Genomic DNA, 20,084 nt, shown 5'->3' with positions numbered 1-20,084 from the left:
CATTGCTTATTTAACCTAGAACTAACAAATGATTAAAAGAATAAAAAAATTTGTATATTTTATCTCAAAATTAATTTTCATATTTTTTCATGTTATTATATATTTACTATTATAGGTCATGGAAAAGTAAGAGTATACACATTTGTCTCATAAACTTACTTTATTAAGAATTGTTTTGTATCTTTGGTGCTTTTAGTGTTTTGTATATCCATTAATAATAATTATGTAAATCTGTTTACTTGAAGTCATCTGGGTGCCCCACAAATGCTTGAATTCAGCTCTGAATCGATAGTGCAATGCGAATCTTACGAAGGAGTTGTCCAGAAATCATGACACGGCAGTTATAGCATCGAGGCTAGATGGAGTTTTTTTTTCATGCCGATAGATGGCAGACTTGAGAGAAGAAAAACCATAGGGGTTTGGGAGGGACTTAGGGGAAGCAGATGGAGTTCCCGACTCGACCACTATCTTCGTAATACAAGGCCTCACAATTCCCAACGCTTTCAGCCCATGAGGTTGGATAAATTCTCTAGAAAATTCTGAAGGCAAGTGGTGTAAAAGTGTGCGGTTAGTCATGGTACTCGTTGTCGTAGTGAAGTAAGGGTAATGTGTTATTGGCTTTGCTTAAAAGTTTTCCGAACTTTTTTTCATATTAATTTTAATTTATCGTAATAAAGATGAATAGTGCGTGCTGTGTTCCCAATTGTAAAAGTAATTACACAAAAAATAGCCCCAATGTTTCAGTATTTTCGTTTCCAAGCGATGAAAACACTAGAAGAGCAAGGATCTCTGCAATAAAGCGGGGCTATACCATGCCAACTAAATATAGTAAGGTAAGTTTGAATTTTTTTGGTACAGTTTTTAGTTAAATAATTCTTTTGAACAACGAAACATTTAAAATTATAACTTCCATTTGTCTTCTGTCATTTTTGTTTGCTCTACATTTAGTTACTTATGCTTCCAATTACTTCGGTATCGTTTGCTTGAGCTAAATAAAAAATTTCTTTGTTTTATTGTTACTTCTCATAGACTTTTTTTTATTTGTTCTTAATATTTAAAATGTTTTGTTTCTGTATCTTTTTGATTATACTTCATACATACTTTTTAAAATCTGACTTAGGCCTAATATTTGTTTCGTATATGTAGGTCTGTGATAACATTTTCAAGAAAATCAGTTTTTAACAGTTAGAGAAGCGTTTAATACCAGTACAGAGGAACTTATTCAAGTACCACTGTTAAAGGTAAATTTTTTAGAAATGTTTAATAGTTATCACCAAAATCTTCCAAAGTATTTTAGTGATTTATTGTTATTATGCTCTTATAAAAAAAGTTTAAAATCATCTAATGAATAATAAAACTTACTTTTGAATTATATATATCATGACTATAAATTAAAGAAAATTAAATTTATATTTTGTTCTAAAATATTATGTAAAAAAGTTTGATATAGTTGTAAAACAATATGAATTGCATGCTCATATAGGTTTAGAAAATGTAGTTTTTATTTGTTTATCTATAAATCATCAGATTATATATAAAACAATTAATATTTATTATTTTTAGTTATACACAATCTTTAATTATAAATGAATGCAACTTTTACAAAATATCTTAAACATTTTTTAAAAGAAGTAATGAAAAGTTACTGTTTTGAAATCCATCTTTCATATCTTGTAAAATGAATAGATTAATTCATGTAGAATATTGTATTACTTGAATGGTAGTATAAATAATTATTTTAGATATTCCAACATAATATTGAACTATTTATTTTGGATGAATGAGTGCTTCTGTTGATTTTAAATTTTATTATTGACTTTTATCACAATTGTTTCTTTTACTATTGTAATTAACTTTTATTTGTAAGTTTGTATTTTAACTTTATTTAATATCATAATTTTCATTTGTCTGTATGAAATTTATAATAAAGTTGGAAAACAAAATGTATTTGGTTATTGTCTATCTGAAAAAATGCCATGATTCAAATAGTGTGTGATTTTTTTTGTTTGTGTTTTCTTTTACCGTTTCTGCAGATTGAAGTGAAACTAATTATAAATGCATTGAAATGTGAAATCAGATATAATAAAAGCTAGTTTATTAAATTGTATGAATTACTAATATATTAAATGGAAACAATTCTTAATGTGAAAAAACAAGCCGTGAAAGTAATTCTTTTTTATCAACAGAATTAGTTGGTGTAAAATTTAAATTTTATAATAAATACATTAATATTTTATTTGAAAGTTCATAAGTAATTTGAGAAGTAAACAATTATATGTTAACTTATGAAATACATATATTACTTGTCACTACAATAAAAAAAAATCCTCAAAAGCTTTAAAAAGTCTTAATGATTAATTTAATTTTAAGCTTTAAAAAATATTTTCATGGAAAAAATAAAACAATTTTTAACAACTTTTAATAAGATAAAAAAAAAAACTCCATTAAAACAAGAAAACTAACAATAATACCCCAATGTATATATCTAATGAATTTACATTGTGATTTAAATCTTCGGAAGTTTGAATGTTATTAAATGGTCAATAAGCTATAGAGGACCTTAAGATTTTCTATCATGCCGTTTCTTTTATTCATACGGGGGGAAAAATAAATAATTTTGAATTTTATGCAAGATAAATGTCTCAACATTAGGAATAGAAAGTTATTTTTAAGTGAATTTAAAATATACCTAAACATCAAGGAAGAAAGCGGGATGCTGCTCACGGCAGCCAATCATCCTACCCGTGTGATGTCACAAATAAGTTGTGAGACCTTGTTTTACGAAGGTCGTGACTCGACGAAGCAAGGCCGTTTTGTTGGGTGTATGTGCGTCTGGTACTATAGTTCTCAAGCATTCGATTCTCCCGAAGGAGAATCAAACTGTTGTTTTGCTTAAAATACTCTGATTGAAAGAATCAATCAGTGGAGACATTCTTGCCAAACAAAGGCAATTTACTTAAAACCCGGAGTCTTCATTATGCAATCGATACTTAAACACTACAGCATTGTACATTGTTTACTAAAAGTATGTATATTTTTACAAGTGCGTAATTTTGCTTTCCAGCACAAATAGTGTCATCTGTATTAGATGCTGTCGGATGCCAAGCCAGTGATCCCAGAGCTTGGCAATGAATTTGGCAACAAAATGGATAATGCTCGAAACTTCGAGAATTTTGTTGATCATTAGGAACCGAGATACGCCTGATTGGTCTAGAAGCTTCTAGCCCCGCCTCCCGGGAACGATAAAAGGCCGACACTCTCAAGCTGATGTGTGTGGTCGAGAGTCGTCGTCGTGAATTGTAGTGAGAGTCGCCGACAAGTAACGAGTCTTCGAGGCGAAGCAACGGCGAATTAACAGCGTTGTGTGGAGCGAGTGCTGAACTGCTGTGTGCCGAGTCCTGTTTACTGTAGAAGCAGCGTCGTATCTTTTGTGTAGTAGCCAGTAGTGAGTCGGCAGCTAAAGCGAGAGAAGACAGCGAGACGCTCAGCCGTTGGAGAGATCGTAGAGCGGAGCTCCGAAGATCCTCTCTCTTGCTGGATTCTGTCTGGCCGCTCCGTGTGCTGTGGGCAATTACTACTTTTGGGCTACTGTCGTCAGTGGTGTGCTACTGTGTGCTGTCCTGTGTTTGTCTCGGCTGTAAATATTTGTCATCTGTGTACTCGTGTCTTCGTGTAAATAAACGTCGTCGTTGTTTTCTACTGTGGCCTGATTGTGTGGTTCTCCCACACCATATTATACATCTACTATCAAAAGAACTCGACGGTGAGAAGAAAATCCGTAACAGTTTGGTGTCAAAAGTGGGTTAGTAGTTAACAGTGTGTGGTGCAGACGAGATACCAGAGCAATGGGAGAAGAAATGAAAGCAGGTCAAGAGAAGTTTTTCCAAGAAATGGAAGCCTTTACGGAAGAAATGAAAACCGGATATGAAGAAATGAAGTGTGAATTAAAGATAGACCTTCTTCTTGCGTACAACCGTCCACCCCGCCACCACTGAACATAGCAGTATCGACAGGATTTATTAAAGATAGACCGTTCGTCGAGAAAAGAAGTTTTAGAAGATAAATAATAAAGTCGAAGATGCCCAAGATATTACAGAAGAAATTGAAGGGAACGGCGAGAGCCAAGTGGAAGTAGAAAAGACTGTATACCGAATGGAGACCGGTGTCACTGAAAAGGATCTTAACCCTCCGGAGGATGAACCGAAATTCAATAAAGGGAGGCACGAGCAGGGAGACTGTCAAATAATTGTGGAGCTGAAACAGTCTTCTCTGAATGAGTCCTCTGAAGTGGAATCGCTTGGGGATGGAGAAGATGAACTTTCTTCGGACGGGTCCGTCAGTGGCGACTCCGACTGCTCGACACAAACGACACCACAGCTTGAAAGCGCCGGTGTTTTATTGTTCCCAGGAGGTGGGGCTAGAAGCCTCTAGAACAATCGGGTATATCTCGGTTCCTAATGGACGGATCGACAAAATTCTCCAAGTTTCGAGTAATATCCAGTTTGTCGCCAAGCTCTGGGATCACTGGTTTGGCATCCGACCGCATCCAATACAGATGGCTGTAAATCAGTCTTTCTTATGATGGCACTATTCGTGCTGGAAAGCAAAATTATACATTTGTAACAATTTATAATGATTAAAAATTATTAAATTATTGTAAAATCATTAAAAATTATCATTATTAATAATCATTATCATTAAATAATCATTATTAATTATTATCATTAAAAATTATTACATTTTTAAATCGCGTCACGTTTTGTTTATATTAATTGTTTATCTATTAATTATGATTTATTTATTAACTTTGTTGAATACATCCTTTTTCAGGTACAGAAACTCTCTGCATTTTTTAAATGTCCCACGCTGCTTGGATTCCGTCAAAGTACGGGTGAGGTGACAGATGGAGGAGGAGGTATTTATCTATTTATTAAGATATACAAACATAAGTTTTAAATTTCTGTTGATTTATGTCGTATATAATCGTAATGTCATAATATTTCCAGAAGTTATTACGGAAAAACACCAAAATTCGGCTTGATAAAAAATTTTATTTAAGATTTTTTTAAATAAAAAAATCGTTCTAGCTGTGCATCTCTTCTCTCCAAAGTATGTGACATACTTTGGAAACTATGTCATATAGTCTAGCTTGTAGAGTGTCAACATACACATACACACACATACATACATTTGTTATAAGTAAAGGTAATTATCAAATGAAAAATAATTCAAAATAAAATACTGAGAATTGAGGGGATGCATTTTGCTTCAAAACAAAATCCAAACGTCTTTTACCCTTTCTAGAGCCATGGGAAGTAAGTATTGTTCCCACCAAATTCATAAAAGTTTGAATGAAGTTATGTGGGCTGACGTAATTTCTGACAAATTTTTGAATAAATGGCATATTTAAATGCTTCAATTCCTTATCTTAAACAAAATGGTGTATCTTGATTTGGTACTTAATTATTAATTAATTAATTTTATTTTATTTATTTAATAAGCTAAATGAATCACTTTTCTTAAGCCACTCTCACTGTTAAAAAAATTTTAATATATCATGATTTGAAAAAAAATTGTTTTTTGGATTAAGAGAAGTTAATTTGTTAGAATTATTTCAATAATGCTATAAAGTTATTTCGCAGCTGATTTTACCATCGTTCTCCTTTTAAACAAAGAAAAAAAGCATATTATACTCGGTTTCCTTTGATCTTCTAGTATGAGATGGATGCATCACATCGACCAAATAATAAAAAAAGTATCCAGTATGAAAAAAGGCACGATCGCTTTTATAGCACTCAACTTTCCCTTATCGATTTTTTGCCATCCAATAGAAGCCATTTGAAGAAAAGCAGGATTTGAAATTGTTCAATACGCAGATAAGAATGAAAAAAATACTCCAACATCTGATTTGAACCAGAATAAAGAAGTTTTCACCCAAATAAATAAAAAAATAGCCTTTATTTTTATCCGTAAACTGATTTTTATTCCATCTTTTTCGCATTAGACAATGGTCTTTTTTGTTTTTTTAACAGTCCGCCCGATTTGATGCAGCCATCTCCACGACTAAAAAACTTACCGGCGAGCGTGAAACAAGTGTAAACCTGCAAGAATTTTTACATTTGAAGAATCATCGATGGAAACATAGAGACTTGTTTGTTTGGGTGTTTACGGCGCAAGAGACGTGGTGTTAACTATTGTTCAGCAGTGTTCGCAAGATCTTCTGAAGTAGGCGTGATAATTCACAAAAGGCCTTCCGTTGTTCGCGATAGTTGGCCTCTTGTGAACGCTGATTTATGGAAAAATCTGAAAATCCAACTGTAAGTTGTTCAGTGAAAAAGCCCAACAGATTCAATAACTTTGTAACGACAGGTTATTCTACAAACATATCGAAAGATGCGAATATATTGCAGAAAAACACAACCGAAGAACAACTCTCGCAACAGCACAAAAGGCTTAGAGCGAACTCAACTACTCTCCCTCGCCTCAGTTCACTATTCGACTACTTATTTCCTGTCTCTCGGCTTTTTATAGTTTCCATAACAAGGCCGAAAAGCTTCCCGAGCAATCGCTAGAAATCGGAAAGTCCTAATGAAGTTATCGCCTTAAGATTTTCAAGTATTCTAGGTTTTTACGTTTTGTCGCCAAAGGCGAGGGTAACTGACCCAGAATCTGTTAGAGCTACTGCTATGTCTGTAAAAACATTTTTTTCGTAAGAGACATACTACGCAACGAAGCACTGTTATAGATTAGTAACATTACGCTGCAGCAATTTACAAGATTACAGAATCCCCATATGATGCCAATTGTCCAAATGAACTCATTTTAATATTTAAAAAAGATGCCTTGCAGCAATTTTTCTGGTTTAAACTGAGAGTTTTAGTTGGTATTGGCTAGCTAAAACAGACCTATATATACGTGTGTGTGTGTGTGTGTGTGTGTGTGTGTGTGTGTGTGTGTGTGTGTGTGTGTGTGTGTGTGTGTGTGTGTGTGTGTGTGTGTGTGTGTGTGTGTGTGTGTGTGTGTGTGTGTGTGTGTGTGTTTCTGGATATTAGATCTGATGGAGGGGAGAAGATAAGTGAAGAGCTGCGTTCCGTTTTTAAATAAAAAGCGAATATTCTGATAAGGAAAACTTAAATTAAAATGTTCTAGGTATTAAAAAACACATAAAAAATAGTCCTTCCAATATTAAGATAATTAAATCAGCATAAATTAAAAAAAAAACAAATTTATAAATATATATATTTATTAATTAAAGTCAAATCTATTTAATTATTCTTAAGCCATTGGATAGAAGAAAACGCCCGCTTAAAATTTCGGACTGATACCTGCAATACTCTTTTTTTGAAAAATTCAATTTTATCGGGAAAGCACGACCGTCGATAAATTCTAAAAATATTATTTATCCTTTCGAACTCACTAGTCAAAAAAAGGGAAAGAAAAAAAAAAGAAAAAAGAGTGTTAATGATTTTAGACAATATGATTTCATCATTTTTATGATGATTTTCGATTTTCATGAAAAAAAAATGGGGAAATTAAATCTTAAGAAAGGGGGGGGGAACCCAATTTTCACTGTCGCGACTGGTTCATAATAATATTAAACGGATCATTTATTTTGAAAGTGGTGCAAGTCCATTTTTTTCTTACGGCTACCATATAATTCAATTTAAAAATATCGTAAGATACCTTATTCTTTCAGCTTTACGTTTGGTGATATTTCTACTAATTTATCGAAATGTAATTTAATTATATAATTTTCCTTCAGACGAATTTTTAAAAACGTATATTTATGGGCATATAATTTTATACTTAAAGAAAAATATATATTTACGGGTTTAAAATGGACTTGCACCATTTTCCTAATTTGTCTATCGTAAAAAAGTAATTTGATTTCTTTTATGAAAAATTAAATATCACTTGAACTATATTTTATATTAATTCAATTTTGTTTATAAATAATGGCAGGAAACAAAATGAAAGTATAATATGAATTTTTTATTTGGAATGTTAATTATACTTATTTACTGCTAAACTTAACACGGTACACACTATTTTATGTTTCGATTGTTATAAAGTATTGATTTATTACTTTTTATTTGTATCACTATCACATGCTAATGTGAAATTATTCAATTTTCAGAAGAAATTTAAAGTAAAGTTATCTTCGAACGTAAAATAAAATATAAGCATTATCGTTCTTTAAGAAATTAAATATTAACAACTTATGAATAAGCCGGCGTACTGGCATAGGGGTAGCGCGTCTTCTTGATCTGGGCATCCCGGGCTCGAGCCCCGGTTCGGGCATGAGTGTTCTATGTTCTATCTGTGAGGTGTGTGAATGTCCCCACCCCCGTACAAAGGGGTTGTGCAAGTGAATGTGACGCATGAAGTAGCTAAGTCGTACTCTTCTACTGAAAAAACAATAGACACTCACTAACGACGGGTTTGTAAAATGCCATAAGTCACAACAACAACTTATGAATAAAAATCAGCGGGATTGGTCGCTTCAAAACTGTCTCGCCTGTTTTCTAATAAAGGTGTTATTCCAGAAAACATCTTGTGTGGCATTGGCGTTCAAAAGTCACGAAATATTAACTTTTGACGAGAATCTATCATGTGGTCTTATGCACGCATTCTGACAATTAATCCCTATTATGCGGTTAATAGTAACCGAAAATCGAATTGTGTTTTCCGAACCGATTAAACCAAAAATTTGGCTAAGAACTACACTTGTAGTCACAAAATTACTTACCAAATTTGATGCAAATCATTGCGTTTTCTATTATCGAATTTACATGCTTCTGAAAGAACACATCGACAGACAGTCAACCCCTTGTAAGATATGAATCAATAATTCACAGGTGTCAACACTATAGTTTTTAAATTTGTGTATCAAATTTTATCCATCTAGCCGTTTTATAGTTATCGTTTTAATTTGTATTCGAACAGTCGAATAAATAACTTCCTCTGAACGGATTTGGCTCAAAATTTGATAGAAATCGATAATATTGGTATCAAATTTTGAGCCAAATCCAATCAAGGATTCAACGTCCGTCGGTCTCTACTTTCAAAAACATGTAAACGCGACAATCAAAAGTGCAATAATTTAAATATAGCAAATTTAATATGTGGTCATGTGACTAAAATTGCTGCTCTGTGTTCAAATTTTGTTTCAATCGGTTGCGAAAATGCATTGAAAACGCAAAATCGCCTTTATTATAGTCTGCGTATTTTCTGTAGGCGGTTCAAGGTCACATTTTCTACCTCGCTATTGGTTGTCTGGTACCAATAGCGAGGTAGAAAATGTGACCTTGAACCGCCTACAGAAAATACACAGACTAGTGGAGAGTGTATGAGTAAAGAGGAGATCACTGCCACTGTTTTATTTTTTTTAAATATGAAAGATCGACATTCCAACTTCCTTTCCCGCCCCCCCCACCCCCTCTCCTTTTTCTGTCCGGACACAAGCATAGATGCCTAGTTGGCCAACTCATCAATTTAAGCAATAAAATTTCTGAAATATAATTTCTAAATACTTTGTAGTCCGATCAAATTATCATAAATGTCAATGGATTGATAAAAATAAAAACTGTCATAAGCCTAAATTGACTTATTTTACAAGATATATGAAAATTCTTAACATACAATCTAATTGATATAGTATAATCCACTTAATACACAATTCTTTGAATTCATAAACACAATACTTTTTAGCTTCTTTTTTGTTTATATTAATTTTATATTGGTTATTTAGCTTTTATTTAAATTTAATCAATGAAATATTTGTATATAACTAATGTACATATTTTTTTTAACAGTTTGCATATTTTTTATCATGCATATATATATTATTAATCAGATAAGCTGTGGCGACATCATAGCAGACTGCAAAAAATATCGTTTAAATGATTCTGAGAAATTGAAAGGTTTCGAGCACAAATTAAATTTTACGAAAGAGATTCCATTTCAGCCTTTTCTTTTCCTTTCATTTTCTTCTTAAATTTTAATAAATCACAAAATTTATATTAATCTAACATTTTCTCTAAATTTCACTGCTTACTCAACCTCTAATTCTACTTTTTTTTTTCTGAGTTTAAAAGTTTTTTTTTTAACTTTAATAAATTTCTGAGCATCAAAATGGAAAAAAAAGAAAGAGAGCTTTAGAATTCTTATTAATAAGCAAAGAAAAAAAAATACAACTAAAAAAAAAGTTCTTTCTTTTCAATTTGAAACAAACGGGAGGAAAGGAATTTTAATCAGGCTTTATAAGTAATCGGAATTCGACTATAGGTTTAACAAAATAATTAACTATTGGTAACTAATTTAGAATCTAATGCGACTCTGTTTAAAGCGAAGAAAAAAAAAAAAAAATAGAGGGCAAAAACGCATTTCTTCCATAATAAATCCGTTTTGAAAGATAATTAGTATGGCAAAAATCCTATTTTGTTTAACCAAACAAAAATAAAATACTCGCCAAAAAAGAAAGAAAGAAAGCCAAAAGATTTTAATTATTCTACGACTCACGTCAGGGATTGTTAGTTCTTAATTAAAATCAAGTTTCATTCGTTTTTTATCTTCTTTTCAAGGAAAATTAAGATAGAGTAAAATCCTATTATATTATTTAACTATTTTAGAATGTTCTAAAATGTCATGTTTCTCCGAAATATTTCTTAATATACGTTCTCATTAATAGTTGAAAATTATAATTATTCCAGGATGTTCTTTCTATTTTCATAAACGAAATAGCTTTGTATTTTAACGCATAATATTTTACTTATAAAGTTTCTGAATGAAACTTAATATTTAAGAAATTTATGAAATGATAATGACTAAAATATTTTTGATGTGAAAACGTTATTGCGTCATTTTTTGTAAGGGGGGAGGGGAAAGAAAGAAAAAAGGAGGAAACCAGTAGAAGGGGTCCTCCCGAAACGTTCTCGCATATTTTCTTATAAATATTTTATCCTCCTCTCCAAACATAAAATTAAGAACCTTGGACGATACCGTGAATGCTATGAGTGCTTCTATTTTTATTTTCAGAGTCCCGTGTGTATGCGTTTTGTACTTCTTAGAATAGAAAGAGAACCCGTATTTTCATATCAGCATATGCCAATAGTGAAAAATATTTACGAAGGAGCCTATTAGCGTGCGATCTTTGGAGATTTTTTGTTGTTGATGAGGATGATGATTAATCTTTGTGATGCGGTTAAAACACAGATATCCGAAAACTGAATATCTTTTAGGCGCCTTTTTTCAGATCGTTTGAGGCCAAAATATGACAGAACTACAATTGAAATGACACGGCGGATTTCATTTAAATCATGATTATTTTTTATTTTTTGGCTTTACCGTGTGTATATAATTGTGAAAGTACAGATTGACAGACGGTCAACTCTTTGAACAGATGTCATGAAAGATGTTATAAGCATCTATAATTTACATGCTAAAACTATAGACGTCATTTCATTTCCCTGTCTTGTAATATTTTTAAATGGACGCGTTTATATGTATGCAAAAGAACAGACCGACAGACGGTCAATTTCTAAGCGGATTTGTTATATTATAAACAGATATTTGTTATTTTATATTGAATTTACTAAAGTGTATTATTTTTTGTATATATTGCCAACGAAATTTGTTATATTTTCATTTCGTTATTTGCTATCTTATAATATATGAATAAATATTAAATTTTTCGTAAAAAAATTCATGTGAAGTTTGCTGCAAAATCATTATCTCATTTCCTCTTCTATATTGTTACGAACATGTGATGCTGCTTCCCAGCATAGTTGGTTCCATAGGAGGTCCCAGAGCTTGGCGACAAACTTGGCGACTTGGCGACGAATTTGGCAACTTTGGCGCCAAAATAGATTATACCCGAAACATCGAGAATTTTCCCGATCCGTCCAGTAGGAACGGAGATACGCCTCGAACGTTCCTGATTGGTTCAGAGGCTTCTGGCCCCGCCTCCTAAGACCTATAAAAGGAAGCAGCCGCAGCTGTCGGGTCGTCGTGAATTGAGTCGTGAACCAGTGGAGTGCGAGAATAGTCGGAAGCGACAGAGTCGGAAAGTAGTCGGAATCGACGCTAAAGAACTGGCCTTCCAGAGATAAGCGGAGCAGCGACGGAGTGAAGCTAGTGCTGAACTGTGCTCTACTGTCTGCAGTAGAGTCTTGTTGTATGCAGCTGTGTGTGCTGTTGTATGCTGCACGTCTCGGCTGAAGATAATCGTCTTCTGTGCTGTATATAGTTGTCGTCTTGGTGCTGTCCTGTGTGTCTTCGTGTAAATAAACGTCGTTGTTTTATTTTCTACTGCCGCCTGCTGATTGAGCGTTCTTCACACCATATAACTTCCACTATCCAAACGAACCCGGAAATTTCGTAACAATATAAACTAGTTAACTGTTTCGATCTCTTCGGAAAATATGTATCTAAATTGTCGCAAAAATGTATCGATGTCGAGTATACACGTCAAACACAGAGTATATGTAATCTGAAATTATGTTGTAATGAAATGACTTTTATTTTTCTTATTTCAATAATCACATTTATTTATTTGCTTAAACTAACATACATTTTTTGCATATAAACGAAAAGAAACAAAAAAATTAATTTATTATTTCAATTTGCTGTTAGAGAATGGTATTGAGCAAAACATGGTACAACGCATAATAATCTTTTATTTGTTCCTTTTGTTGAGGCTTGGCCTCAAAATATTTAAAAATATTTTCTTGAAATTTGCGATTCTGTTTGCGTATTTACTAAAATCGTCACTACTTATAACTCCTGACGATTAAACTCGTCATAACGTAAAATGTTGTACTTTTTCCATGACGAATATACTAGTCAAAAACAGTTAAGCGGTTAGTAAAGTAGTAGCCTTTGGAGGCCAGTTAATTCCCCGGAAGTATTTCATTCTATTTAATTTCAATTAAATCGCTTAAATAGAAATATCCATCATTTCGCCAAATTTCAAAACATTAAAGACCTATTATTTTGTTTCTTACATATGTTCCATTAAATTAATTGAAAAATGAATGGTAAACATTGGGATCTTGGGGGAAAAAAAAAAAAAAAGGAAGATTCACTTATGAAATATTCTATGATGTTAAAATGTACAGATGCATAAATAATAGACTCATTTCTAAAGCAGTTACAAATCATGGTCTTTGTTCCTACTTACCTGCACCGTTTCAACCTTAAAGCCTACTACTACCGATGCGGTGAAATGATCAATGGTAACATAAGACATTGCATATGCTCCTGTCCACTAATGGAACACATCAAAAGCAATATAGAGATGACAGTATATATATTCTCTGATGTTATGGATGAAAAAGAACTGATAAATGAAGTTCAGAGACAGCTAACTTGCATACGCCGAGTGCCAATTAGATGTATTACTCCAAATTTAGAATTGAAATTTTTATTTAAGTCTTATTTTAGTTTATTCATCTTTAGTTTATTTATTTATGAGAAAGAAAGGAAATAACTTTACTTTCATTTTATTTTATTAAAAAATTTTTTGTGTACCATGTGATCCTACTTGTGTCCCTTTATCAAGTCTGCTCGTGTCTTTGCACGCAACTTTTTTTATTTTTTTTATTTGGGCAGTCTTATAAACTACACATATATTAATTAGAATCCCTCTTTAGCTTTTATCGATGGACGAAAATCAGTAGATTAAATATTTGATGAAACAATGAAAATGGTCTGAATTTCATGTTAACCGTGTAATCTATCGCTGGAAATTAAGCAGTGTGCATGTGTGTGTGTATGTTTAAAAAAAATCTTCAAAATTCAGAAAAAATTTGCTGAATATTAAATAATTATAGGTGAAAAAATAATTTTTTGAGTTTTAAGAAGATATAAAAATTATTTTTGTGCTGCAATAATTTCGAAAATTATGGTGTGAAAGTATTAAAATTTCGCTTAATTTTTTAAATTCTATTTTTCAATTTTTTAAAAACCTGCTCCGATGTGCCCATTTCCACTCTCCCAAGTGTACATATGCCAAGATTGGTAACTCTAAATGAAACGGTTTGGTCTGTGGAATACCAATACACACACACACACACACACACACACACACACACACACACACACACACACACACACCTTTATTCTTAGTAGAGATGATGCATATTTTAATGCAACTTTTTGGGGAAAATTGTTGCATTTTCAGGAATTATTTGTTATTTCATTAAAGAATATAGCATTTTTTTGGCCAAATTGTTTGCCAATTTTGTTGCGAAATTGTTATTTTATATTCTCTTTTATTAATGCATGTTATATTTTTGGGACAAATATCTTGGAAGGCTTGTTTTCTTCCTTTATATTTAGCATTTGTTATTTTCTATTTTTTCCTTACATTGCCATTTACATTACATTTGCCTTTTGATATTTAATGAACTTTATTATGCAAATATATTAGTTGAAAATAAAAACTTTGTGCGCAGATTGGATGAAACTTATGTTATTTGGAATATATCTCAGCCTTAATTTTAAAATTAGATATTGTAATTTGTACGCATTATTTTGACGTCTCTTTCTCGGCTTATATCTAGGCCTGGTGGTAAGGTCTCGGCGGAGGATTTCAGGTTCGAGACACGATTCCACCGAATGCCCGTTAAACGTCCTCCCACTGGTGTGGTGTGGAGAGGGGGTGCCAGCTCAGGTGTCGTCCTTGTCATCTAACCGTGGTTCATAATTACGAGGTCCATCCCAAAATAGCCCTAGTGTTGCTTTAAAACCGGACGTTAATAATATAACTAAAGCTAAACTCGGCTTATTTCTAGTTTCATCAAATGTTTTCTTGAAAATTGTAAATTGTCTCATTGCAAAATAAATAACAAATCAAAACAATCCTCAAATAATCAAATTTATATAAAAACAGAGTAGGATCTGGAGAAAGGTAAAAGTTGCAATATATATATATATATATATATATATATATATATATATATATATATATATATATATTTATAATATAGACAATAATCAAGACGACATACCAGACTAATATAAACTTTATTTTTTTCCTGAAATAATGTCATAGAAATACAAAAATAAGAATATTGTTTTTCAATCTATTTGTCCGCCGTTCGTTCTCACACAACAGGCCTTTCACTTTACCATTTTCTTTTTCAATTTATATCTCAAGAATTCTGATAGTTCTCTGGAATTTCTAAGTATTTCAAGAGTGAAGTCAAATGAAAACTTTTTCCATAAGGATAAAAAAGGAATTTTAAAAACTAACTTTACTGTTGTTGCCAGCGTACAATAACAAACTTTAACAAAGCAATCAATTTAAAGAAACTAATTTAATTAGCCTTTAATAAACTTCTTATAAAAAAAGGGATTCTAAAAACATTCGGAAATTAATCCATTTAACAGTAAGACAACTCAAAAAACTTTAAATATGTCTCAGAATAAAGGCAAGGATTCCATTCCCGCCGAAAGAACTTTCTAGACAGTTTCTTAATTAATAAGAAAGTCTTGCGCGTTCCTTTAACTTTACAGCTCTTTCGGGAGGAATTAAAACGTCTGGGATAGTTGGAGGGGATTAGTTTTGTTTAAGGTAAGTCTAAAAATGCCTTACGGCTACTTCATTCTCAGAAAGAACTCTGGATAAATATTGCAGTTAATGGTTAAAATATGTAAATGAAATTCTAATTTATGCATGTTCCCTTTTTTGGTTCTTGATTATTTTTTTATCAGGCTTTCCTTTTTACTATCACTAACTGGCTTTGTTACCAGCTGGTCCGAAGCGGATATTGGATGTATATAATTTCTATAAAATTACTTACATAATTTAATGCCCATGATTAATTCTGCTTTATTTTAATAACCTTTTATCTGTTCTTTTTATTGTGCGTATGAACTAACCTAATTGAATTTTAAAAATATTATGACATCATAGTACTTTTAAAAATATTAAATATCTGGTTCATGTGTTTTCTTACACGATATTATAAAATTTTTGTTTCTTATTTCTTGCATAAAATGAAAGGATATTAAATAGAATCCTTGTTTCTTTGCATTTAACAATGGAAGAATATCACGCGATTAAATATTTGATGAAACGATGAAAACAATTTGGGTTTCATTCATAACAATGGAAATATTATTATAAAATGTACTAAAAATATGTTTAAAAGTTAATTAAATTTAAACCGCAGAATTTTACAACAAAAGTAAAATCAATTAAAGAAAACGATTTTTTTAAATTAAAAAAAATTTTCCATATGAATATTTTTGTAAGTTACCGCGAAAAATCAAAATCTCAGTAAACTTTTAGTTAAAATTTCAAATAAATTATTCCGAGATTCACATTTAAATCGTCGAAACTATTTCTGTACAAAATTTGGCAGTTATATGTCATTGTCTGGCCTCTACAACGCCAAAATAGGCAGAGATGCATCTATTCTGCTTTATTATTACAACAGATTATTATTATTATTATTTCTACTATACGGAATATAAAAAAGTGTTATTTAAAAAAATTCAACTCGGAAATTTTAATGAATCTCCACGTCGCAGAATTTCCCCTAATTCTCAAAAAATATTTTTGGAATTCTCTCTCTCTCTCTCTCTCTAAATGAGACATTTTATAAAATATGTGGAAAAGTGAAAAGAAAGCAGTGTTGTGGATTTTTATTTAACACTATTCGTACTATTTTATCAGTTCGACCATTAAAACAGGCATTCAAGAATGAGATGATTGAAGCAGATTTAAAATTTTTTGCTTTTTTACATGTGTGCTTTTCACTTTTGCTCGCTAATATATCATTAAATTATAAAAATGTCACAATGATTTTTTTTTTCTTTCAGAAAGATTGGCTGCTTCTCCAAGAGTTCAAATCCATGGATTTCGTTTTGCGGAGATGTACAAAGCATAATGAATATAGAATAAATCCAGTTAGAATCAATAAAGCGAAAGCATCCATTTCAAGAGAATGTACTCAAATGATAATAAATTTGATGCTATTTCCAGTTCCGTACGTTTTTTGTTTTCAATGGGTAACAACTCGACCACTCCAATTTATTAGAATAAGTTTTTATATATATATAAATTAATTTGAATTTCTATTTTAAAATATAGCATCAATTGTTTGTTTTATTTTGTTTTAGTTATATTAACGTCCCGTTTTTAAAGCAACACTAGGGCCATTTTGGGATGGACCTCGTAATTCTGAACCGTGTTCAGGTGACGAGGACGGCACCTGCATTTGTTTATGATATTGATATTCAGAGTAGCTATATATTTTTGGGATACCATGTATGCGAGTTTTTATGCTTCTTCTATATATATTTATAAGCCAAATAATTTCAAAAATTAAATTTAGAAAGTTATTAAGACAAATTAAAATTTAACCATTTAATTGCGTTCGACGTGCACGCTCTCATTCCAAATCTTCATTTTGGCCCGGTTGATCTGCAATTTTGTGTCTAATAAAAATAAAATCTTATTAGCTTCATTATGATTTTTTTTTTTTTTTTTTTTTTTTTTTTGCAAAATTTGCTATGCAAATATTGTATTACATTCGTCTTGTATATGTGCCATCGCTTGACTTTAAAAAGGACTTAAAAAAAATCCTCTGTTAACTGGTTAAATTAATTTAATATGGAATCCTATCTAAACTTTACTCAGATTAAAAAAAGGACATAATATCGTATCGCACAAAAGCTCCGTTGATTTTTTCCCTTTTTATATTAATATTTAAAAAAAAATAAAGAAAAAGAAAAGCATTTTTAAAACGTTGGAAAACTTTCGTGAATGATTATCCGTTAAAAAAAAAAGAAAAGAAAGAGATAGCGATATTTTTATGTTTATTCATTATTTATTGTCCGTTAGTTCATTTTACTATTGTTCTATTTTATCTCTAATTTTATCTTTCCTTTACTTTTGACGTAAAGATTCTGGATTGACACACTCATTACGTACTTTATTTGGAAAAAGAATTATACTATCGATTTAATTGTAATAAAATTGTGTACTCTATTATTAAATTAAATACAATAATTCAATTTTATTTATTTATACTTCATTTAGAATTGGTGCTTAGTTTCTTTTTTATTGATTATATTACTATTATTTTATTTTTCTTTACATTTGTGTTGCATTGCATTTTGAGTTTTCTTTAGTTTTCAATAAATCAGCACTCTACGGTGATGAAAATCAAAATGTAGCTTATTTGAAAATAGTTTAATTAATTATTAATAGTTTAATTATATAACTGGATTAACAGTAATAAAATTGTGCAAGTTATTATTAATATTAACAAGATAATTTTGTTTTATAATTTGTATTCACTCTAAATTGCTTCTGATATTGTTTTGCCCCCTTTATTTTTTCAGGAGAGAGGATGAGATGCTTCCGGTACGGTGGTTGGATCTCGTCACCCTGGAGGGTACACAAAAAGGTGGGGGATCAGGCACCTCCCATCGATGACGGGACGTACTTCTTTCGGGAAAGGTTGTACCGTGGCCGGTGATGGCCTTTAGGATTCAATCACAGTTCCCGCCAGTGTTGCTGTTGCGGCGGTCCGGCGATTCAGTTTTACTTATCTGTGTGTCATCGGACGAGTTGGAGAGTTAGTGATATGACTTATTTCTTCAAGAGATATTCGAGTTAAAGTATTTCTTTTTGGGACATCTTGGTATGAGAAATAGTGGACATAACGCCTTCATATGTGTTGGATATATATAGCGGACGATAAAAAATTAATCGGAGCAAAAAACAAAAACAAAAAAAAACACGCATTTGAAAATGACACACTGCGATTGGTTTTAGGTTTGGAAAACGTAATATGCCGTAAACTAATAAAGAACTGATTGCATGATGTCGACAATTAACCTTATTATTAATTTTTTTTAATACTCAAACTGTTGATCTTATAAAAATGTTAGTGACAGCACAAACGAAAAATAAAACATACAAAGATTTCAGAAGTAACAAGTGACAGCATGACCTAGAGCGCCAATTTTAAATATGCGTAGCCGAAAAAAAAAAAAAAAAAAAAAAAAAAGACAAATTTGGAATTTTCAATTTATTTTTTCACTGGAAGGCATGGTTTGTACTCGAGGTTAAACAGCGGAACACGTATGTTCGCATCACAATACAAGCGCGACAGTGTGAGAAATTTTTCCTTTAATGCTTCTATTAAGAGATTATTTCAGAGATTTCTTTAAAACAGGCCGATTCAGGAAAGGAAATCTTAGAACATCTTTGAAAGGAATGCATTCCGTAGGAGTAAGGGATTTTTTATCCTTTCGCTCAAAGTGCGAGAATTGCAATAGACATCAATTTTTTTACAGAACGTGTTAGAAATAATTAAATAATAAAAAAGGATTTGGATTGGGAAATAAGAGAATTTTAGAATAAAGAAACATGTGCTAATTGAAGATAAAAATTAGGAAATTAATTAGATTTTAAATTAAGACACACCATATATATATTATGCATTTCATTTGTAAATTGAAGGGTTTACCAATTGAAGTGTTATCGATTTAACTGGTGATTAAATGGTGTGAAATTATTACTTTATCACTTTTATTTTTTATTTAGTTTCATATTATTTACTATTTATGGTGAATTACTTATTGTTTCGCTTGTTATTATTTCGTTTTGCCTTTTATTTTTTTGTGTTTATTAATATTTTTTCTACATTTTTTTTAGCTAGATACTGCAAGTGGAAATACCCCTCACTAAATAACAGATGTGCAACTTGAGCAATTCATTTCTAAAATGAGTAATAATATTGCATTAAAATACTGCAGTGGCATGGGCTTTTTCTTCAACAACAACAAAAAAAAAAAAGGAGGGGGGCTTTATTGTTTAAATTTTGTTGTTTTTTAATAGGTTTCTGGCATTTGAAATAACTTCTTTTATCACTGGTAATTTTTTTTTTTTTTGTATTTAGTAAAAATAGTAAATAAGAAAAGAAAAAAAATTAATAATGCAAGTTGGTAATTGATTAATGTTTTGTTGTTTCCATAGCTCTAGAAAATTTTTGCATCCAAATAACTAACTAAACATGCATTTGTTTCTTTAGGAAAAGAGTACGTAAATCGATTTTGTATTT

General features: G+C 31.2%; 1 protein-coding gene across 1 annotated transcript; it reads left to right on the top strand.

Annotated features, from left to right (window-relative positions):
- Positions 1 to 1,173: 1,173 nt before the first annotated feature.
- Positions 1,174 to 19,731, top strand: LOC129968198 (uncharacterized). The gene is made up of 5 exons (XM_056082050.1): positions 1,174 to 1,241; positions 4,831 to 4,915; positions 16,831 to 16,997; positions 18,358 to 18,434; positions 19,679 to 19,731. Exons 2-5 carry the CDS (start codon positions 4,904 to 4,906, stop codon positions 19,729 to 19,731), a joined length of 309 nt encoding a protein of 102 aa, XP_055938025.1. The 5' UTR covers positions 1,174 to 1,241; positions 4,831 to 4,903.
- The last annotated feature ends 353 nt before the right edge of the window (positions 19,732 to 20,084 follow it).

This window comes from Argiope bruennichi, chromosome 5, assembly GCF_947563725.1.
Source record: "Argiope bruennichi chromosome 5, qqArgBrue1.1, whole genome shotgun sequence".
Taxonomy (NCBI): domain Eukaryota; kingdom Metazoa; phylum Arthropoda; class Arachnida; order Araneae; family Araneidae; genus Argiope; species Argiope bruennichi.
This window is presented reverse-complemented; position numbering and strand designations above follow the sequence as displayed.